Genomic DNA, 20,726 nt, shown 5'->3' with positions numbered 1-20,726 from the left:
CCTGGTATGATTTAATGGTGTTCTTTATTTTATTTATTTATTATTTTATTTGGCTACATTGGGTGTTCATTGCTACGCGTGGGCTTTCTCTAGTTGCGTTGAGCGGGGGCTACTCTTCGTTGCGGTGCGTGGGCTTCTCATTGCGGTGGCTTCTCTTGTTGCAGAGCATGGGCTCTAGGTGCATGGGCTTCAGTAGTTGTGGCTCGTGGACTCTAGAGCACAGGCTCAGTAGTTGTGGCACGCGGGCTTAGTTGCTCCACAGCATGTGGGATCTTCCCAGACCAGGGCTTGATTCTTAACCACTGTGCCAGCAGGGAAGTCCCTAATGGTGTTCTTTAAATGAGAGCAGTGAAAGAAAGAAAGAAGGAAGGAAGGAAGAAAGGGACGGAGGGAGGGAGGGAGGAAAGAAGGGAGGAAGGAAGGAATTAGGAAGGAAGGAAGAATATCACCATTCTCTTCAGGCAGAGAGAATTCCACGAGCAACAAGACACACGGGTTAAAGTAGCTTGGGATTCTCTGAGAATCAAAGAAGGTCCAGTTCAGTTGCAGGAACCAAATCACGGAGTTCTTTTTGTGCCATTCTTGGAAGTTTGAGCTCTGTTCTGCAGTTAGTAAAGTCCACGTAATATATTAAACCAGGCAGGTGGATAATTACTGATTGCTTTTTGCTTTAAAAAATTATTCAAAAAGCAATGTGAAAATGGTTTGGAGGTCAGTTATATTAGAAGCAAGTAAAAGCTTAGTACAGGTAGGGACTGGTGATTGAATAAACTCAACCAGTGGCAGGGAGGCAGAGCTGGGTTGAAGATACAGTTCAAAGACAGATGGAGTAAGTTTTAAGGACCAATTTTATTATAAAGAATGTCTTAGGAGAGAATACCCAGAGAACTGGAATTTATGGCTTAAATGGCTTTAGAGTGTATTTTTAAAAAAGGAACAAGTAATTTGATCTTGTTTTTCATTTGATTTGGTTTGTATGCTGAAAGATTGATTGAAGATAATGACCTCACTTTGGGACAAAGATATCCAGGAGCAGCACCTAATGCAGTTAGACACACAGGTGATTTTTTTTGGCATCTAGTTATGAACTTGAAGTATGGACTTGGGAGTCTTCAGTTCCTAAAAGCAGGAGGAGTGGATGAGATCAACTGGAGAGAACACAGAGTGAGAAAAGACTAAACCCTGAGAAAGATTAGTAAAAGTGGGCAGAAGAGGAGGAATCCGCAGACACCAAGTGAGCAGTGCAAGGGGAAAGCAAGGAGGATCAGCAAAGGATGGAGTGGTGAAATCTAAGAAATAAGAAATTTTCATGAAGCTGTAAATGGTAACAATAACAACAACAACAACAGAAAGTCAAATGATGCAAGATCTCAAACAGTATAAGGACTAAGAATGTGTCAGTTACAACTGACAAATTTGGAGATGAATTTGGACAAAAAAATTTGGACAAATTTTCTTCTCAAATTTGGAGACACCAACAGGGAAAATTCCAGTCAAGTCTGAGACCAGAATTCACACTTTAATGGGCTTAATTAGAGACAATATGGGAAGACAGTGTGTATAGAAAACTGGGGTTGTTTACCAGTGAAAAGAAAGCTAAAAGAGTGTGGTCAGTAGAAGTGATCTCATGGGCAGAAAAGGATTGTTTTGCTTCTACCTTTATAGGTGGGAGAGACTCGAGTATTTTACAGGCTGAAAGGAATATTCAGTAGACAAGACAGTGTTGAAGACAGGGACTGCTGGATGACACAAAGTTCTTTATCAGATGACAGGAGATAAAATAAAGAAGATGGTATTCTCAGCATCTTAACTACAATTTGTTTCCTGAGGGAAATATTCATTGTTGTAAACGTCTAAGTGGACAGTGGAGAGGATGAACCACTTTTGCAACTGTTGAGAAATAGTTCAAAGAATAGAATGTTATACTGTTACTATAAGGTTCAGACAAAGATGTCACAGACGGCAGACGTATGTACTTGCAGTCGACCTCTATACGGTATAGACGGTGACCTGGGAAGGGAGACATGCTCCCTGTGTACTAGGCAGTCCTCACTGCCTCTGATACGGCACCACCCAAAGTTCACTTTGGGCTGCTCAGATTGCAGGCTGAAATCTCAATTTTTTTCCCTGTACGTTTGTAATGGATCAGGATGAAAACTTGGAAAGTTAGGTCTTTGGGAAAACAAATTCAGATTTTAAATTGTGCACTGGAAAGATGACTGACTAAAGCAGAGCATTCACTCTCTCCAGTCCGGACCTAGGTCACTGGGGCATCTCCAATCCTTGACACCATGTGCCATTAAATTACAAATGTAAAATACTTGGTACTTAGTATGTGTTCAACAAATGTCATTCCCTTACATTATAATACCTGTTTTCTGTCACTGTCGCTGAGCGTATAATGCCTTATTCTATGCCTTTTGAGTTAACTATTTTATTTTCCCAACTATACAGTACGATTCTAGAGGACTTTATTTCATGTCTTTACATCTTGTCTTTTGTTCTTCTGACCACCGAGTTTAAAGTGCCTTGTTGGAAATAAGAGAAGGCTTATTGGATAAATGAAAGGATATTCTTAAGTTTCACTCCTAGAGAAGTTTTAATGAACAAAGGACAAAGGACTAGACTCTTACCCTAGACTACCAACCATGTTGACTCTTTCATGGAAGGATAGGCCATGAGTTTCTTGAGGGCAAAGCCCTTGTCTCATACATTGTTTTTTTTAGCCTATAGAGCATAGTACTGTGCTTGGCAGACTCATTGGATGTTTACTGAATGAGTAAATAAATGACCCCCTGAATGAATAACTATAAAAATAAGAGGGAGCTAAACATTTTCTACATCCCACAGGTGTTCATTAGATGCAGCTGACTAAATAGAAAAATGGAGTTTAATTCCTTCTATCCTCTAAGTTGATCTTAAATGAGACCTTCATTCTGATTGATTCTTTAATGAGACTGAAAGACAGAACACTGAAAGCCATGGAGAAATCTAAGATAAAAGGGTGTGAAAATAAAATAATACTTATTCTTTTGTTTGTTGGTCCATTGCAGGATGGCCAAACTAAAGAAAAGAAATTGCAAAGTAAGAAGAAAGTTTCAACCAAAGAATATTCAGAATGACAGAATTTTAGAGAGGCCAGGTCGTGTAGCTTAAGTCTGATTTTTCAGAGGAGAATTTTAGGCTATGTGACTTGTTCTAAGTAAGAGGCTGCAAGTTTCCAGGTGCTTATTACGATGAAGAATGAAAATGCAATCACCAAGCTACTAACTTGACTCTGTCCGTTACCCTTCCCCTGATAGCCAGAAGGCAAGAGTGGAAGCACTGTTAATGTCAAAATGAACCTGGGCACATGCTAAAACTACTGAAGTCTAAACTCTAGAGTTATTAGTAGGAGCGACACTCTTACCATAGCGATACACGGACACTTCTCCCAGACCAGTCTATCTACATACACCCCCCTTCAAATCCTACTCCTTACTCTTTCTCAGATGAGAAAGGGAGAGACAGAATGTGGGCAGAAGCATTGTAAGAATGGGTGACATGGGGGGTGCCATGAAATAAGAGTCACTCACAGGAAGAAGAAAATACAATGATGAGAAAGGTTTAAAACAAAAAGAAAGATTTGAATATTTTTCTTCAGTACTGATTTCAGAGTTCAAAGATACCTTAGCAATTAAAATAGAGAAAATGTAGTCTACTTACCCATTCTGTATGGCAGCTGTGGGGTCATAGGTCAGAGCCATGCCAGCCTGTATATGGGGGGAAGAGGGGAGAAAATGTATCTTAACATTTTTATGGTGGTGTCCAAAGCATTCAATACGCACAATGCTTTTATCTTTACTTTCTACGATTTAAGTTTACTTTATCCTGTATATTTCTCCTCCCTTACTACCAAGACTAGCATTTTTACTATCTGAACACAAGAATCCACCAGTGAGTTAGGGAGTTTATATTATATATCCAGACAAACCAAAGAACAATGCAGTTTGGATGATTTTCATTTCTAATTCATAAGCCATGCACTGTTTAATCTGGTATCCTTATAATTTCTCAGTATTTTCAAGAATACCTATTGTATATCCCATGGCATGAAAAAAAGGAAAGGATAGATGCTGGGGTCAGAGTAAAAATAAAAGCTACTTAAAACACATTCGACCTTTTAGAAGAAAATGTTAAGAAACATTTATTTTAAAATATTGCATGCCTCAGGGGTGTCTAGGCAATGAATCACAGAGTGCTGTCCAATACTTGCTGGTACCTGTCTCACTAAGAGTGTAGAAAGGGAAGGTCATTTACATGTGATGGAAATTCTAGGCCTTGTGGCTAATAAGGAGGTGGTTTCGTTTTTTTTGTAAGAATAAAACCACCACTGAAAAACTACATTTCTGTAACCGGCAGTTGTTGCAGAAAAGAATATCAACTTGATGATCGCTGACTGACACCCTACCTCCTTTCATACACATCATCATATTTCATCCTCACAAGGACCCTATGAAGTAGGCAGGAGAAATATTTCCTCCATTTGATAGATGCAGACATGGAAACTTGGAGGGATCAATTGACTTGGTTAAGGTCTCATGTGTGGAGGCAGAACCAGATTCCAACCCAGACCAGCCACGACATTGACTAGGATTTTGAATGAGCCCCGAAGATCATTTCTCTGTGGCCGCATGGGTCTACCACCCTTTGTTTTCCAGAACTGTCAGCCTGGTTATTGCTTGTGAGCAGAAACAGAAATAGAATGAAACAAAGATGACTAGGTTGTCTTTAGGTCGGATTTTTTTCTTTTTGGAAACTTAAAAATAAATTAGTCCAATGTCAATCTCCTGGCTCGATAATGCACTATTATTATATAAGATGTAACCACCGGGAGAGACGGGGTGCAGGGTAAACAGGACCTCCCTGTACATGTCTTTTGCAATTTCCTGTGAATATATAATTATTTCAAAATAATAAGAAAAAATAAATTAGCTTTAGTAAGAAAAAAAATAAGAAAAAAATAAATTGACTTTTGTAGAGGATAAGAAAAACCATAAAAACTTTAGAGAAAATAAAAAAGAGCTTTCATGTTTGAGATTTTTTCCAGTGTGATTGAAGGTGGTTTTCCTGATAAGCTCATTTAATTCCTCAGTTTTAACACATAACTGAAATGAAAATTCTCAGGCTTTCTAAGATAGGGCCTGAAGTCCAGGACAGCCTGCTACATTCAAGCTTACATGCATTGTTTTCCCTAAACAGTAATTTAAAAATTATTATTAAGATTGGTATGAGGAACAAAACTGTAGAGCCATCTATGAATGAAACTGGCATACAGGGAGCACATGTAATTGAAACGAAGTTTGCAAACAAAGCTGAGATGGAGATGCACTGAGAATACAGGCTTAATGATAACTGCCCATCACTCATGTTGAAGAAATACGATATGATAATGTGACAAGCTGGGGTCTGGAAAATGAGAATAGAAGAGTGGAAATGAAGACAGATTACTTTCCCCCCATGGGAGAAGCAAAGGCAGTGATGTCAAAGCACATAGATTCTAAGTCTAAATTCTTCCCTAGATGGGGTCTCTGCCATGTGACAAACAGGAGGCTGGTCTGAGGCCAAAGACTCCCCAGGAGGGACCTGTCCAGGCGGGACTCCATGGTTCTGGGTCCTGGAGAGGGCAGCTGGAAAAGCTGTCCATCTGGGATGAGATTTCCCTAAGCTTCTTTCCTCTAACGTATCCAAGATGTCACACCAAAGACAGGATGAAAAAAACAGGTTTTGTACTCAATAAAGATATTGTTATTTAATAAGAGATTTAAATGATCACTGTATCTTCAGACCCCTGTTCGCCCCCAAATTGTTTAAATCCCAGGGGACTTTAGGAAGTCACATTGAACGTATTTTCCGATAGTGCTCAGAGACCAATGCCTTTCTTGAATTATAGGTCTTCAATATTCTCTTTTTATGCCATGTGTATTTGTTCTGGCAATGTCAGGTAAAGATTTTTTTTCTTTCACATTTGACTTGAATTCCTCATGGATTATAGTTAACCAATCAGGTCTAGCTAGGAATACGGTAATTATCACAAAAATTCTCTCTCTTTCTTGAATAGTATTTGATAATCAGAAAGCCTAAGTTGGCCTCTTCCTCCATCTTAAACCTCCACTCATCTTTCAGAAGATGGAAAGAACTAAATAGATGATAATATGGTTTAGTGGAGAGAATATATGTTTTGGACCTGGGTCCAAGTCGTAGCTCTGCTGTTCTCTAGCACTGTGACCTCAGGCAAGTTATTTAATCTATTTGAGCCTCATTTTCCTTAATTGTCAAGTGGTATAGTAATACCTACCTCAGGTGATTGTTGTGAAATTTAAAAGATATTACTTTTGTGAAACGCCCACCACAGTGCCTGGAGACAAGACACATACATAAACATTATAACACAAAGCAACACGTGGCAAGTGCCCCGTGAGGGTATGCATGAGGTGCAGGGGAGAGGCCAGGGTGGTCAGGGAAGGCACTTGGAGGAGGTACAGGTGAGAGATTTCCATAGATGGAGATGAGAGGCGGAGGCCAGCTTAGGCAGAAGGAATAATAGCATGGAAAAGGCGTGTGAATAAAAAGGGCAAGGCGGACGATCCACTTGCAGTAGAACATTGGAGGGAGCAGTTGACAATAAGATTTGGAAGGAAAGGAGGAAGGTCTGATTGATTGCTTGGTTCCTCTTGGGGAGCCACTGATCATTTTTCAAGCAGGAAAATGATACAGTCAAAGAGGGCTTTGGCAACAAGAAATAGCATGAGCCCCCTGGAAAACAGCGGCAAGAACCAGAGTGATGGGTGAGTAGGGTAGGCACTGGGGGACAGGTGGGTGGAGTGAAACTAAGGAGAGGATGAAGCCAAGTTTCATCTACTTCATGATTTGGCCTGGGGCCAGTCGTGCCTCTGAGGACCTTTGGCAAGAGAAGACAACCAGAGATCTGCATTTGGAACACTGTGGTTTACAAAGCAAGGCATGGGTTAAACAAAGGGGTGTTTGAACTTAAACCGCTGGCTGAATATCACAGCACAATAACTAACACTGGGATGCACCTGGTTTTCATTTCATGTGTAACAGATTGTTGAGTTATAATTCTAATATGGTCTTAATGCAGATTTTGCATTCCATTTCCTTTTGTTTCTTTCCACAAGGTAAAAAAGAAAATCGATTTTGCTGCTCTGTCTAGCCACCTTTATACTGAGCTAGAACCATGAAATCGTCATTATGTAATTAACAAATTTTATGGCATGTTTACAAACTCCAGAGTCACACAAAAAGTAAAGTAACTTGGAACAAAACGAAAATGTCACACCACATAAATAGAGAAGTGATGTTTAATCCCGTCACTCTCTTTTGAAAGGGGTTTATTAAATTCACAAATATTTTCCACTTTTTAAGTTCACATTATTTGTGGATTAAAGGCATTTATGATTTATTTAAAACAAAGAGGGGACATTTTTGTCATTTTCCAGCAGCAGCTGAGTTTTGGCTTAATATTTCAGCCATAATGGGGTATTTCTAGTCCTTTCAGATAGAATCTAAAAGAGCTAAATAAAAATTTTAAAATATGGTTTATTGGAGTAATTAGGTGTCAATGAAAAAATGTTGCTTGCCATATCAGTAAACAAAGATTTGCAGCCATCAAGCCATCACACTACAGCCACTCTGGTGAGCCCTGAGGGAACTCAGGATAGAAACAGGATGCCCACCGTCAAATCATCAGACACTGCAGCCACAGCCCACCCCACAGTGCATCCTGAAGAGACTCAGGATGAGAAAGCACGGGATACTGGCCCCAGATAGCTGAGGTGCATATCAAAGCAATGATTTCAAGGAGCCCTGACTTTTGCATCTTCCCATATATAGAAAGATGCATCCTTAACTTGAGATCTTTTGTTGCAAAAACTCCTGTATCTCCTGGTTCCTCCCTCACCTCTTTGGAAGCAGTCTCTCAGAGTGATCTGGATGCTGTATCCCAGGCTTAAGTTCTCAGTTTTGTCCAACAAATAAAACATAATTCTCAACTTTTAGGTGGTGCATTTTTTTTTCAGTCGACATAGGGACCCAAAATTATTTCCAATAAACATAGGGGATTCATTGAGACACATCATTTTGACTTAGGGGCTAGATATTTGATATCCATAACTTTAAATGCAGAAGTAACAATTATGGAAATACTGCTTAAAATGTACTCGCTAGAGAAGGCATTACCACTTCAAGAAGACCTTCTAGACTGGAATGCTTGGTCTTATCTGAGGAGCAGAGTATCATTGACTCTAACAAAGCCACTGAAAAGATAGCTGATAGAATGGTTTCTATCATTTTTGAAACTGTTTTTACAGTGTAATGTGAATGGGAATCAAAACATTTGATTACATGGACAGATACACACTGTAATTCCTGGAAAACTGAAACACTGATGTTGTAGCCTAATGTTTCTCCTTTTTCTAAATTCTGCCCTGACACAGAATACATCATGATTGGATGAGTTACAAATGAATAATTATAAAACTTTCCAATCTTCCAAGATCAGATTTCAGGCAACACTTTAATAAATAGGTAGTAAATATTGTATATTTTAGTAAATATTGCGTACTGAGTTAGCACAAGATGAGTTCAGGAAGCCAACGAAGAAAAGGATAACTTGGTTTTCTGGATATTATTTTTAAAGAGTTTAATTCTTGCAACTAATTAAACAATCTTTATAACTGTTAGCTGGTTATGGTTAAAAATTTAATAAGCGAAATAAGATGACTTAAAAAGTGATATGTGAAAATGGCTTAAAAGTATAATGCGTTATAAATGTTTAGGTACTGCTATTGTCATGAAGCCTCATTTAACTTTGTTTATATTTATTTACCAGCCTTTCTCTTTAGAAAACATGCCTTTTAGTGAAGAAATCATGATACAAAATTACGTGTACAATATGTGTGAACAAATAAAAATTTTAAAAATTAAAAACATCTTCGACTACTAAGGAAAAATCACTGTCAACAATGTTCAATATTGGGATAAGTATTAACTATAAATGGCTTTCTTTTCTTTCATATTTTTTTCTGGCTCTTTAAGTTGTATATGATGAGAAATATTTTATAATGGAGGAAAAACCAAAGAAACATACTATATCTTCTATTATTTGTTTTAAAATTATAAATTCAGGAGGGTAGAAAAAGGCATACTATTTGTAAAAGTCATATAGATCAGAGGCCTGATTCAGAAGTAAGCTTGAAAATGTCAGGAGACATTTGGGTTTGCTGGGTCAGTAGAATACAGAAAGCTGGGAAGGATAGGGACTGTTACAGCCAGAAGGGTCAAGGTGAGAATGAGCAGGGGGTCAAGAATGAAGACCGAAAATCCAGGGTTAATGATTCAGGGTTTCTAGTGGTGGAAGCTAGTAATAATTTATAAATCCAAAGGCCAAACTGGCTGAGAAATTGAAGGTTTCATATGTGATCCCCGAAGTGTGGATATCCAAGACATTCAGAGGAATCAATAAAAATCACCAGAAAACCACAAAATGATCAATACCCTGTCAAGCTTTTGGCCAAAGAAAGGGCTTTTAACCTCTTTCCTGTTAAGAGAGTGTGCTTGCTGAAGAGGATATGAGAGCCTGAACTCCTGGTCTTCAGAAGAGGCAAGTGGTAGGGTTTTACTGGGAATGGCTCTGGCATGGACACGTGACCACTGAGTGGTCTGTGTCTCCTGGGAGAGGCAGTCAACCATGTAAGGCAGGTCTCTGCTCTCACCTGCTGGAGGGATGCTCCTTGGGCTTTGTGCAGCCAGTCCCTCCTCTAAAGAGAGGATGAGGGACAAATGAGACGGGAGACAAGGAAATGTCCAAAGCCTACAAAAGGGAGCCAATACTGCATGGTCTTAAGATAAGACAGAAATCCTAGCTAACTGTCCCAAAAGATGCCAACGAACATGCGAACTGGCTTACAGTACACTCCCTGACTTTCATAATTTCTGAACCCCCAAATCACTGTTATTCCAAATCGTATTTGATTAGTTTGCATCATTTGACCAGGGATTTTTTTTTTTTCCCTTCTTCCTTCAAAACTCCTTTCCCTCTGCTTCTGTGAGGCTCTCCCCTAGTTTTCTTCTGACCTCTCAGAGGGCTTTTTCTTGCTCGATCCGCCTTTGAGGTGCCAGTGCTCAGGACCAGGGTTTCCCTCGTTCTCTCTCCTTCTACACAACGATGACATTCACTTTCTGATCCCAACTATTGTTTATGTCCAAGTGATGCCCAAATCTTGGTCTCAAACTCAAGTATCCATACTGAGTTCCAGACACTTATTGCCAAGTTAAATTAGTAAGTTCATGTATCATCAGTATATTTTTTTAGGTTATCATTTCTTGTTTGGGTGTTTACTATTATCCTTTGGTAAAAATATCCTCTCCAGCCTTTGCTTGCACCTTCCTTTCCACCCACCAACCATATCATCATGCTGTGAAATGTGTTCTTATGATAGGCAGATCTGAACACATTGGTGGCATCTTATCACCTTTGAGATAAAACATGGCTTACAGAGCCCTTCATGATCAAATGTGTATGTACCTCCTGACCTCCACAACTTTCCTGTGCAATTCCAGACCCCACCCTTCACCAAACTCAAACATACACTCACCCTGCCCTATAGTGTTAACCTCTGGGCCTTTGCTGCTGTAGGTTTTGGCTGGAAATGTTCTGTATCATTGTCTGAGGGAATATTGCAATGCTCTTCTCCCAGCCTCAGGCTAAATGTCATAGCCTCTAAAAGCCATTTCTCTCTCCGTAAAGCATTAACCTCTTTCTTAGCTCTGTCCCCATGACGCAGGATGGGAGCTAACATGACCACACTTTGCCATGCGTATGCCTCTCTTAACCAGGCTCCTGACTGTTTCCATCTTGGTATATCTTCTTCCCGAACCAGTGCTTGGAATGTAACAGACTCAGTAAATGTTTGTTCAATGAATTAGTAAATGAATATATTTCCACTGTGGGGAATGGAAATTTTATGCAGTGGAAATGTGGAGCCCCAACCGCTGGACTGTCAGGGAATTCCCAAATTTGTATTTGAAAATGGAATTGGAGTGTTTTAGATTTTCCTTATTAGCAAAATTTCCTTAAAACAATTTCAAGTGAACTCACTCAAACGTCTAAAGACAATGTCTCAGCCCTTGATTGATTAGTAGAGATGGGGGGAAGCAAAATGATTGTTGGGGTCATTGGGAGACCTTCCCGATGTAACAGGGCAGCCCGTGCACATGAACCATATCATGAGGGGGAGGCCAGGAGGAACTCGAGGCCCCTCCTTACCCAGGCATCTGACCCCAAGTGCAGAGAAGAGGAGATCATTAAAAGTCGTCTTGAAATCTCCAGGAGTTTGTCAGGAATCAAGCAAATGAAATGCAGGGGACTTATCACTTTAAAAAGAAATAGTAACAACAGGCAGAGAATAGAGATAATTTGCCTCCTTGTGTTTGGGAAAAGAACATCAAGGAGAGTTATGCTATTGTTTATGAACTCTGTCATCTCGATATTTCTGCTTTTTTGGCTTTCGCTACAGCATTCTTGTCAGACAGAGATGCTCTCCCTTATCTTACAATAGAGAAGGTCAAGATAAAAAGATGCAGACAGAATTAAGACTGGAAGGCTGAGAAAGTCTATGGCGGCACACACAAAAAAGCATTGTTAAAAAGGAAACAGGGGGCTTCCCTGGTGGCGCAGTGGTTAAAGATCCGCCTGCCAATGCAAGGGACACAGGTTCAAACCCTGGTCCGGGAAGATCCCACATGCTGCGGAGCAGCTAAGCCCGTGAGCCACAACTACTGAGCCTGCGCTCTAGAGCCTGCAAGCCACAACCACTGAAGCCTGTGTACCTAGAGCCTGTGCTCCACAACAGAAGCCACCGCAATGAGAAGCCCGGGCACCACAGCCAAGAGTAGCCCCTGCTCTCTGCAAGTAGAGAGAGCCCATGCGCAGCAACAAAGACCCAATGCAGCCAAAAATAAAAATAAATAAATAAATAAAATTAAAAAAAAAAAGAAGGAAGCGGAAGAAAAGGTATCATAGCATTATACCATGTAGCTAAAGGTCTCAAAGTCTTGGGGGAAAAAAGTGCTAGTCAGAGTTCGTCATTAAAACCAAAGTTAAATGAAGCCTTGATTGATAATCATAAAAGCGATGAGAACATTGCCATATTTAATGTAGGTACTTCTGTTTTTATCTCTGTCTAAATGACTGATCTTTGTAGATTCCAAGACATAGTTTTGTTTCACTTTTTAATATCCATGAAATTGGGGCTCACAGTATACTTGATGGCATTTGAGAGTTTGGCAAGTTTCTCTGCTTTTTTAGTGGTATTTAATATAATACTTTATCTTTAATTGATGGTGTCTCAGAGTCAATGATGTAGTGTATATACTATTAATCTCCACCATAACATGGACAAATAGGGTAAAAAATATCAGAAGCTGAGGTTGCATCCAGGGTGAGCCTGTGCAGCTAGACAGCTGAAAGTCCCAGGCATCTAGCTAACTGATCCGTATTCTGCCAGGTCCCAGCTATAGTTTGATGTTACCTTGAGGTCATAAGCTGCAGCTTAAATATTGATGGGGATGACTCTGCATCTTGTGACAGGTGGGTTGCCAAGACAGTGCCAACAACTCCAGAAATCCCCCAGGTTGTTGATGCCCCACTTAGCTGCCCTGATCCATGGAGACTGGGTCAAGGGCATACAGGAGACGTGGAGATCAACCATCAGCCTTTCTCCTTGTAATTGCTTGATGTAATCTTCCCAGCCTTCAGCCCCTCCTAATTCTCCCAACACTATCCCCTCCCCAAGAATATAAGTAAGTTTTCCCATTCTCCTCCTTGGGAATGGAGAGGAGACAGAGGACTAGAGCTTGTCATCAATCACATTTTATCCAAACTTACACTATTACAGGAATTTACAAGATTTACCTTTAGTGATCATAGGTTAGTAAATATTAGACCCAGCAGCTTTAAAATAAGAACACTTGGGCTTCCCTGGTGGCCCAGTGGTTGAGAGTCCACCTGCCGATGCAGGGGACACGGGTTCGTGCCCCGGTCCGGGAAGATCCCACATGCCGCGGAGCGGCTGGGCCCGTGAGCCATGGCCGCTGAGCCTGCGCGTCCGGAGCCTGTGCTCCGCAGCGGGAGAGGCCGCAACAGTGAGAGGCCCGCGAACCGCAAAAAAAAAAAAAAGAGAACACTTAACTAAGAAAGCATTCATGCTGAGTTACTAAGAATTCAAGTTCTTTTGCCAATGGGAAGATTTCTTTTGAGATTGGAAGGGTCATTCACTTTGAGTCTGCTTTCGAAGTTGCAGGCAAAGCACATGAAATGAAAACACTACATCTGGTGGGCTGGCTAACACACTTAACTGCAAGTGCTGTCGTGTATCATAACAGCCAATTGCCCTTTTCAAGATCACATATGTAAAGATTCTCCTTCAGTTCAAAGTTAAAAGGACTATTTTCAGAACCTGGCCATGTTGCTAGATACATCTTAACTTTTTTCCCAAGGTCTCATTAAAGAAAATAATTGGACAACTAACTGCCAAGCACTATGATATATCCAATGGAAACAGTAGCAAACTATATAGATGATGTTTCTACTTCCATGGAATATGGTTGAAGATAACTTCAATCTACATGCAACTATTACTAAGATTTTCAGATAATTCTTTAGCTATACTATTTCATAGGAAACTGTGTTTCAGTTTCTCCTCAAAGTATTACTTCTTCTTTTTTTTTTTTTTTGGGTACTTGGGCCTCTCACTGTCGTGGCCTCTCCTGCTGCGGAGCACAGGCTCCGGACGCACAGGCTCAGCGGCCATGGCTCACGGGCCCAGCTGCTCCGCGGCATGTGGGATCTTCCCGGACCGGGGCACGAACCCGCGTCCCCTGCATCGGCAGGCAGACTCCCAACCACTGCACCACCAGGGAAGCCCCAAAGTATTACTTCTAATGGCTCATTGGGGCAGGACGTCAATTCTGTATCTCTGAAACAAATTTTCTAATGTTCAGTATTGTAAAATAAAATTGTAGTCAATATGGTTCCCAAGCTAACAGAAATGATGAATTCCTGGGCCTGCTGTCAGGTTCTTCTCATACTTAACACGAAGGACACTGACTGGTGGCTGATCAAATAGTTTGGAAGCAGGATGCACTAGTCAGAAAAGATCCAACTGCAGGCCAGAGGGCCACGTGTTTGAGTTGTGCCTTGTTTTCCTCACTGCTAAGAATGTCTCAAAACATGTGCTTTACAATAACATTGGTAACAACTACGGACAGCCAAATGCTTTCAAGAAACTCAAAATATTCTGTTGCTAGGGTTCCCTATGAACTGTGACTGGAGTGATAGCCTCTTCTCTCCAGATTTTATGGAGCATGTTTGCTGTTACTTCCACAGACATCTACATGCCCTTCAGCATCAATAATGTCCATATCAATGTGACCCAGTTTGGTTCCTACAGAGCCAAAATGGCTTCTTCTCAGATGCAAAGAGGTGTGTAAATAAGAATGATATAAATGTAGTAGAAATAATTCAATGTATTAGGCTAATGACTTTTTCTTGCTAAGGAAGATACATGAATCTTTACATTGTGTCAAATGTTTAAGGATTTTATGAAATAATTCCGAGTCCACTGGTCACTCATGGACTCATTAAATTAATGAAAACAGGATCAGGGCTTTTTCCAAATTCCTTAGAAAGTTTTACACATATTGGTTGAGTAGAGTAAGAACTAATGTCTTTAGATCCATAAAGGCTGACAATAGACTGTAACACAACTCTTCAAATTAAGACAGTTGGCTCATACACTGGTAACAGTTACTTTTGATACCCATGCACATTATTTTTTACATCAGTGGGAGAGACATAAACTTAATCAAGAGACTGGATCCCATTCGATGGCAGTGATCATAAAACAAGATAGAATTGAATCTTGTTATTTGAAGTAATTCTGTTATATTAAGTCACCATGAACACTGAATTAGGGAATACAGAGTCACTGCTTCTAGAGGAAATATATAGTTAGGTTCCTGCCTGGTCAACATTTTCACCAACTAATCAATAGATAACCTTGTTTTATATCTATTTTTCTCTAAAGACACCATATTTAATATACACTGTTGATTCATTAACATTGAACTCAAAACCAACAGTGCTCTAAGTCATGCCTGAACAAAGCTTATCTTTACTTTTCCATATTTTTTCCATAAGGCACATTATAGATTTCTTTCACATAGAAACACTAGACAACTTAAACAGTGAAAAGCACGAACAAACAAAACCTGTAACCCTAAATAGACCAAAGAAAGGACATTAGTTGATAGTATAAGAACTGAAACAAGAAGGCAAAGCATCACGTGCTCAACCTCATCTGGGGGTTATGTGTTTGGTGACTCAAACTTTTTGCTGCTCTGCACATCTTCAAATGACCATAAAAACACCGTGAGTATTGATCCTGGGTACCAAATAAATTTTAGCAAGTGGGATACATTTACAAATCTGGTTCCCACGAATAACAAAGATCAACTGTACCTTTTTTCAAACTGATTATTTCGTGAGTCTGAGTCTTTCATTAAAGAAAAGGAAATTTTATAAATTAATAGCACTATTTATAAGGATTCTAAAAATTCCTTACACAGAAGAATTTGGTAACCTCACCCTTGAAATACATTAGGATGCAGAAGCTTAAAGCTTATTTACATTCAGTACTATGAAGTCCGTAGAATATGTAAGAAAATTCGTTTGCTAATTCTTTGTTAAATCCAGAAAGTCACCAGTTGTGGCATCAGAATGCTTCTTCTGCCAAAGATAATAGTTTTGAAAGATACTGGAAAGTACTTGACCACGAGGAGTACTTTTCATAGCCAGGGAGGTTGTATAAGCACTTTTGTAAACGTCATTATCTGCCAGAATAGGTAGGTTAATAATTCATCTTCTTTCCCTTTAAAAACACCAACCACGTAATTCATCAGTAGCTCAATCTTTTCCTTGATATCTACAAGAGTTCATGTTTTTCTTTTACTTTTTTTTCTTTTTCTTTCATCTTCTCCATCCAAGTCCCCCTCTCCTTGCCAGCTCTTGGCTTTTTTGATTACATGACCTTCAAGGGAAAATTGGCTAGAAATTTGAAAATCACGTAATGTTCAGTGCCAAATAATGCTTGGAATGCAAATAACGATTGTGGGTATGATCTTATAAAAACATTAACAAAACGTGGGTCAAAGTTTGTCATTCAGCTTGAAAGCTGTGGATTTGTGACTTAAACTCCAGTGTTTGACCCCGTTAGCCACTCGAGTAGAGTGCCTGGTAAATTACAATCAAAAGCAAACAATTTTGAGCATATCACAGACGTTGACACACATGATTCCTTAAAGTTCAGAAAGAATTATTATTCTCAGTTGGGCACATTAGAGGACTCAAGATTTATTAAATAACAACTCAAAGCTCAAGTTACTTCTCTTAACTTTATTCTCTCAGAGCCACTCAGCACCCGTGAGCATGGATGCCTCTACGGGATGGGTGACAAAGCAGAGCTTTCCAACTTTCAGGAGAATTGGGGGTGGGGTGGGGTTTAAATGTAGACAAATCAGCTACCTACCCTGAAAAACAAACAACCAATCAACCAAATGAACAGCTAATGGTTAGTAACATGACAAATGTGAGCTGATATTCATGCGGCTGCTGTTTTTGTTATTATTTTTGCTGTTATTTTGGCTTTGGCTTTAACTGTTGTGTAGGTACGAAGCCAGTTACAGTCAGTGATTTGACTTCTACAACCTAAATTGTATTCAGTTCTACTTTTAATCTCCTACTTTGCCACTTTAGGTTCCAAGGGGGTAGGGAGTCTGTCTATATGTTTCCATCATGTCTGTAGTATCCAGTCTTGGATACTTTGGCTTCAACTTCATGTCACCAGCTGCATTAGCCCCTAACAGAAGTCACCGTGTCCTTTGAAACTTTGAAGCTGGGCACTGACTTCTCCCCTCCAGCTGGGAAAGTCCTAGATAGCATATTCCTTCCGAAGAAGGCTGTTTCATCTACACTGAAAATCTGTTATTTAGTGTAGCCACTTTTATTATCTTATCTAGACCTTCTGGAGAACTTGCTGCAACTTCTACATCAGCACTTGCTGCTTCACTTTGCACTTTGATGTTACTGAGATGGAGTCTTTCCTTAAACCTCCTTAAACCTCTGCTAGCTTCAGACTCTTCTTCTGCAGCTTTCTTACCTCTTTCATCGTTCCTAGAATTGAAGAGGGTTAGGGCCTGGCTATGGATCAGGCTTTGGCCTAAGGGAATGTTGTGGCTGGTTTGGTCTTCTATCCAGACAACTAAAACTGTCTCTGTATCAGCAATAAGGCTATTCTGCTTTTTTATCATTCATGTGTTCACTGGAGTAGTGCTTTTAATTTCCTTCCAGAACTTTTCCTTTGTAGTGACTACTTGGCCAACTTTCAGCCTTTCTGGGCTTTTGATATACCTTCCTCACTAAGCTTAATTATTTCTAGCTTTTGATTTAAAGTGAGGGATGTGGGACTCTTCCTTTCACTTGAACACTTAGAGACCATTAATTAGCCTAATTTCAGCATTGCCTCAGAAAACAGGGAGGCCCAAGAAGAGGGAGAGAGATGGGGGAATGGCCAGAGAGTGGAGCAGTCAGAACACACACATCATCCTATATGGACACAGTTCACGATGTCCCAAAACAATCACAATAATCACATCAAAGATCACTGATCACAGATCACTATAACAAATATAATAATAATGAAAAATTTTGAAATAGTGCGAGAATTATGAAAATGTGCTGCTAGAAAAATGGCACCAATAGACTTGCTCAATGCAGGGTTGCCACAAACGTCAATTTGTAAAAGACACAACATCTGTCAAGTGCAGAAAAGGGAAATGCAGTAAAACGAGGTCTGCCTGAATGCAAGTCTAGTCATCTTCTACTCAGCCAGACATTAAAGTGATGGGCAAAAATGTAAAACAGTGCCTTTCTTCAAAAAAAAGTCTTTGCTTTGAAAAATATAGTACTTTCCATAAAAGAGTTCTATTTTTGTTAACAGGTGATGGGTTTATTTTTTTTAATGAATAACTAATAATTTTTAAGAGCATAAAGGAAAACAAAGACCAAAGAATTTGAGGAAGGCTGCATTAAGAAACAAAATGGTAAGACTGTTATAGAGTCCTTGGGAAGAGAGGGCTCACAGCCCCAATCCCTGGCCCTTCTGCTCATAGCTTTTGGTGTCACTTGAGAGATTAGTTAATAACTTAAAAATATTCCAGTATTCTTCACTTATGCAAAAATATGTCTGCCAGCATATACTTATATTTCAAAACCTGGCTAATTTACACTAATTTATGTGTATAACGTGTTCAGTAACAGCATTTCACCAAACTATGCTAGAAGAACTGTTATCAAAATGCCACCCAGAATAAAACAGCTTCACATAATAAATTAAAATTTTAATTAGCCTATCAATTTTCATGTTTAAGATACTTCAAAGTTGCTTGCAAGCCACTAGTTTTGTATCTGAAGCATTGTCTCAGAAATCTTTTTCACACTATCATTTTTCACCTGACTCAAGAGAGAGGACAAGTAAACATTAGCCTCATTCTGGGCTATGATCTCAGGTTGTGAAGCAGCAGAATCTAAATTATCATTTTTTATTTTATCTAAGGCAACGATGATTGAAAGGTTTACCATTATTTTATATAACAAAACAAATAAGCAAAAACAAACAGCCCAAATGATCTCCTTATAAAGCTGGAATGCCAAAGGGCTACAAGGTAAATAAAACACCAAACCACCCACCAGAAATGGACTTCAAGGGAAGATGCATGTCTCAATCTGGGTGAGGGAAGGAAGCAAAAAGTTCTCTTTAAGAATCTGACCCACAGTCCTTGCTTTGGTTAGAGTTTCAATTGATAAGATCTATGCGGTCAAAGACCTAAAGCAGAGAATGTAGATAGTACCCCCAGGTGACTTAACAGGAGAAAATACAAACTGTCTTGCCATTGATTATAAGACGAGAGTCAATTTCAACAGTGTCAAAATGTGGAAAAACAACAGCAACAAAAATGTGTGTCTTAGAAACAATGAAATACAGTAACTAGAACTGACTGGTTTATAAGAAATGATTAAATATTGCTTACACAGGATTAATTTGTATGATGTCATACCTTATACACCATACTAATATACATACTTTTATTTAGTCTAGCAAGTACTATGCAAGGGGAAATAGAAGAAGAAATATATGTAATAATGGGCAAAGTTTTCCAATATTCTTGGTGTGTCTACTTCTAAGACCATAATCACATAATCACAGAGTAAAAATTAACATGCTCATCTCAAAACCAAGATATCTGATAAGTGTATTTTCAGTTCATGCCATTTATTTTCCTGATTTCTTTCCTCTGAAATGTATCTGCATACTTGGAATATGTTTTTATTGGTCACAGATAAATTTATGATGGTCCCTTGATCTTCATATTCAACAAGAAAACCTACAGCTCTTAAAAAGCAACTTTTGAAAACAAAGATTAAGAATATACTTTAAAACCTACATTTAAATTACAAGGTGCCTGGGTCCTAAATTTGACTCCACAATGCTTCCATGGCAATAGTACACGTGGTCTTTATCATGCTCTAAACCCAGAGCCCTGGATTCTGTATACGGTAGCAGGGTGGCCGCTCTAAGTTTACATTTCTTTTATGTTTATTGGTTTGGTTTCTAAGAAATGTAGACTCAAGTGAGGTGTCTTGCTGCAATTGGTATCTATTCAGTGAATGTAATAATATAGGAACTGAAATTTCAGTCATCATTGCTAAGTTACCTAGTTAAATATTGAGGCTTTGGGGTTATGGTCTGTGATCCAGAAATCTCTAATCAGCGGGCATTTGACTCAAGTAAATTTTGAAAGATCAAATGAGTCTTTCTAGACCACGGATGACTGGCATGGGACCATTGTGAAAATGAGTGCTATCACAAATCACCTTTCTTCTGGGGGCAGTGGGCTGCCTGCTGATCACAAACTGCCCACTAAAAACACACGGTCACACCCTGCCCTCTTCTGTTCTGACTACTTTTCTAAAATTGAAACTCTTGGTTTTTTTTTTTTTTAATTAGCTTCAAGTGTTCAGTGGTGATTCCCTTTTTCCTTAAGGTAATGAGTTATAGATTCTACAGTACTCAAACATAGCTATCCACTTTACAAGGGGTTTTGAGATCTGCATGGAAATACTCAAAACAGACTACAGTCTTAGAAACTGAAAAATGGCTAAAGGTTTTGCTGAGTAAAAAATCCCACCCTCTTTTCTTTCCTTACAACTGTAATCTCAGTGTTGAAAGTATAAAATGCTGCATCAAGTAGGATGCCTCTTAAATGATAAATGGATGAAGTAGATGCTTTGAATAGAAATACTAAATAAAGCTCTTCTGTTGAAATGATGGTCTTGGTACAAAATGGCATTTATTCAAGGCATTCAAACAACTCCATTCTATTTCACAAAGAATAAAAAGACCTCTTGGAAGCCCAGACACCTTTTCCTTGTCTTCTCACAACAAAAATAACCAACAGGAATCCATTCCCAAGTGGCACTGGAGCCATAAGCTTGCTTTTCTACTGTTTTGTGTTAGGAGAGTAAAGGGATAATTAACTGTTAAATGCTT

At 39.3% G+C, this 20,726-nt stretch overlaps 1 protein-coding gene across 9 annotated transcripts in view; it reads right to left on the bottom strand.

The window, feature by feature from the left end:
* Positions 1–20,726, bottom strand: part of RBMS3 (RNA binding motif single stranded interacting protein 3) — a 711,536-nt gene that overhangs the window by 113,682 nt on the left and 577,128 nt on the right. For 7 of the 9 annotated variants that reach the window (XM_029242733.1, XM_029242735.1, XM_029242736.1 and 4 more), the window contains exon 8: positions 3,706–3,752. The exons of the other annotated variants lie outside the window; for them this stretch is intronic. In XM_029242733.1, the coding sequence (XP_029098566.1) occupies positions 3,706–3,752 (47 nt within the window). The remainder of the gene's footprint in view (positions 1–3,705; positions 3,753–20,726) is intronic. 9 annotated transcript variants of the gene reach the window in all.

Source organism: Monodon monoceros, unplaced genomic scaffold (assembly GCF_005190385.1).
Source record: "Monodon monoceros isolate NGI ecotype Baffin Bay Population unplaced genomic scaffold, NGI_Narwhal_1 Super_Scaffold_3, whole genome shotgun sequence".
Classification (NCBI taxonomy): domain Eukaryota; kingdom Metazoa; phylum Chordata; class Mammalia; order Artiodactyla; family Monodontidae; genus Monodon; species Monodon monoceros.
The sequence above is the reverse complement of the archived record's forward strand: the minus strand, read 5'-3'. Positions and strand labels throughout refer to the sequence as shown.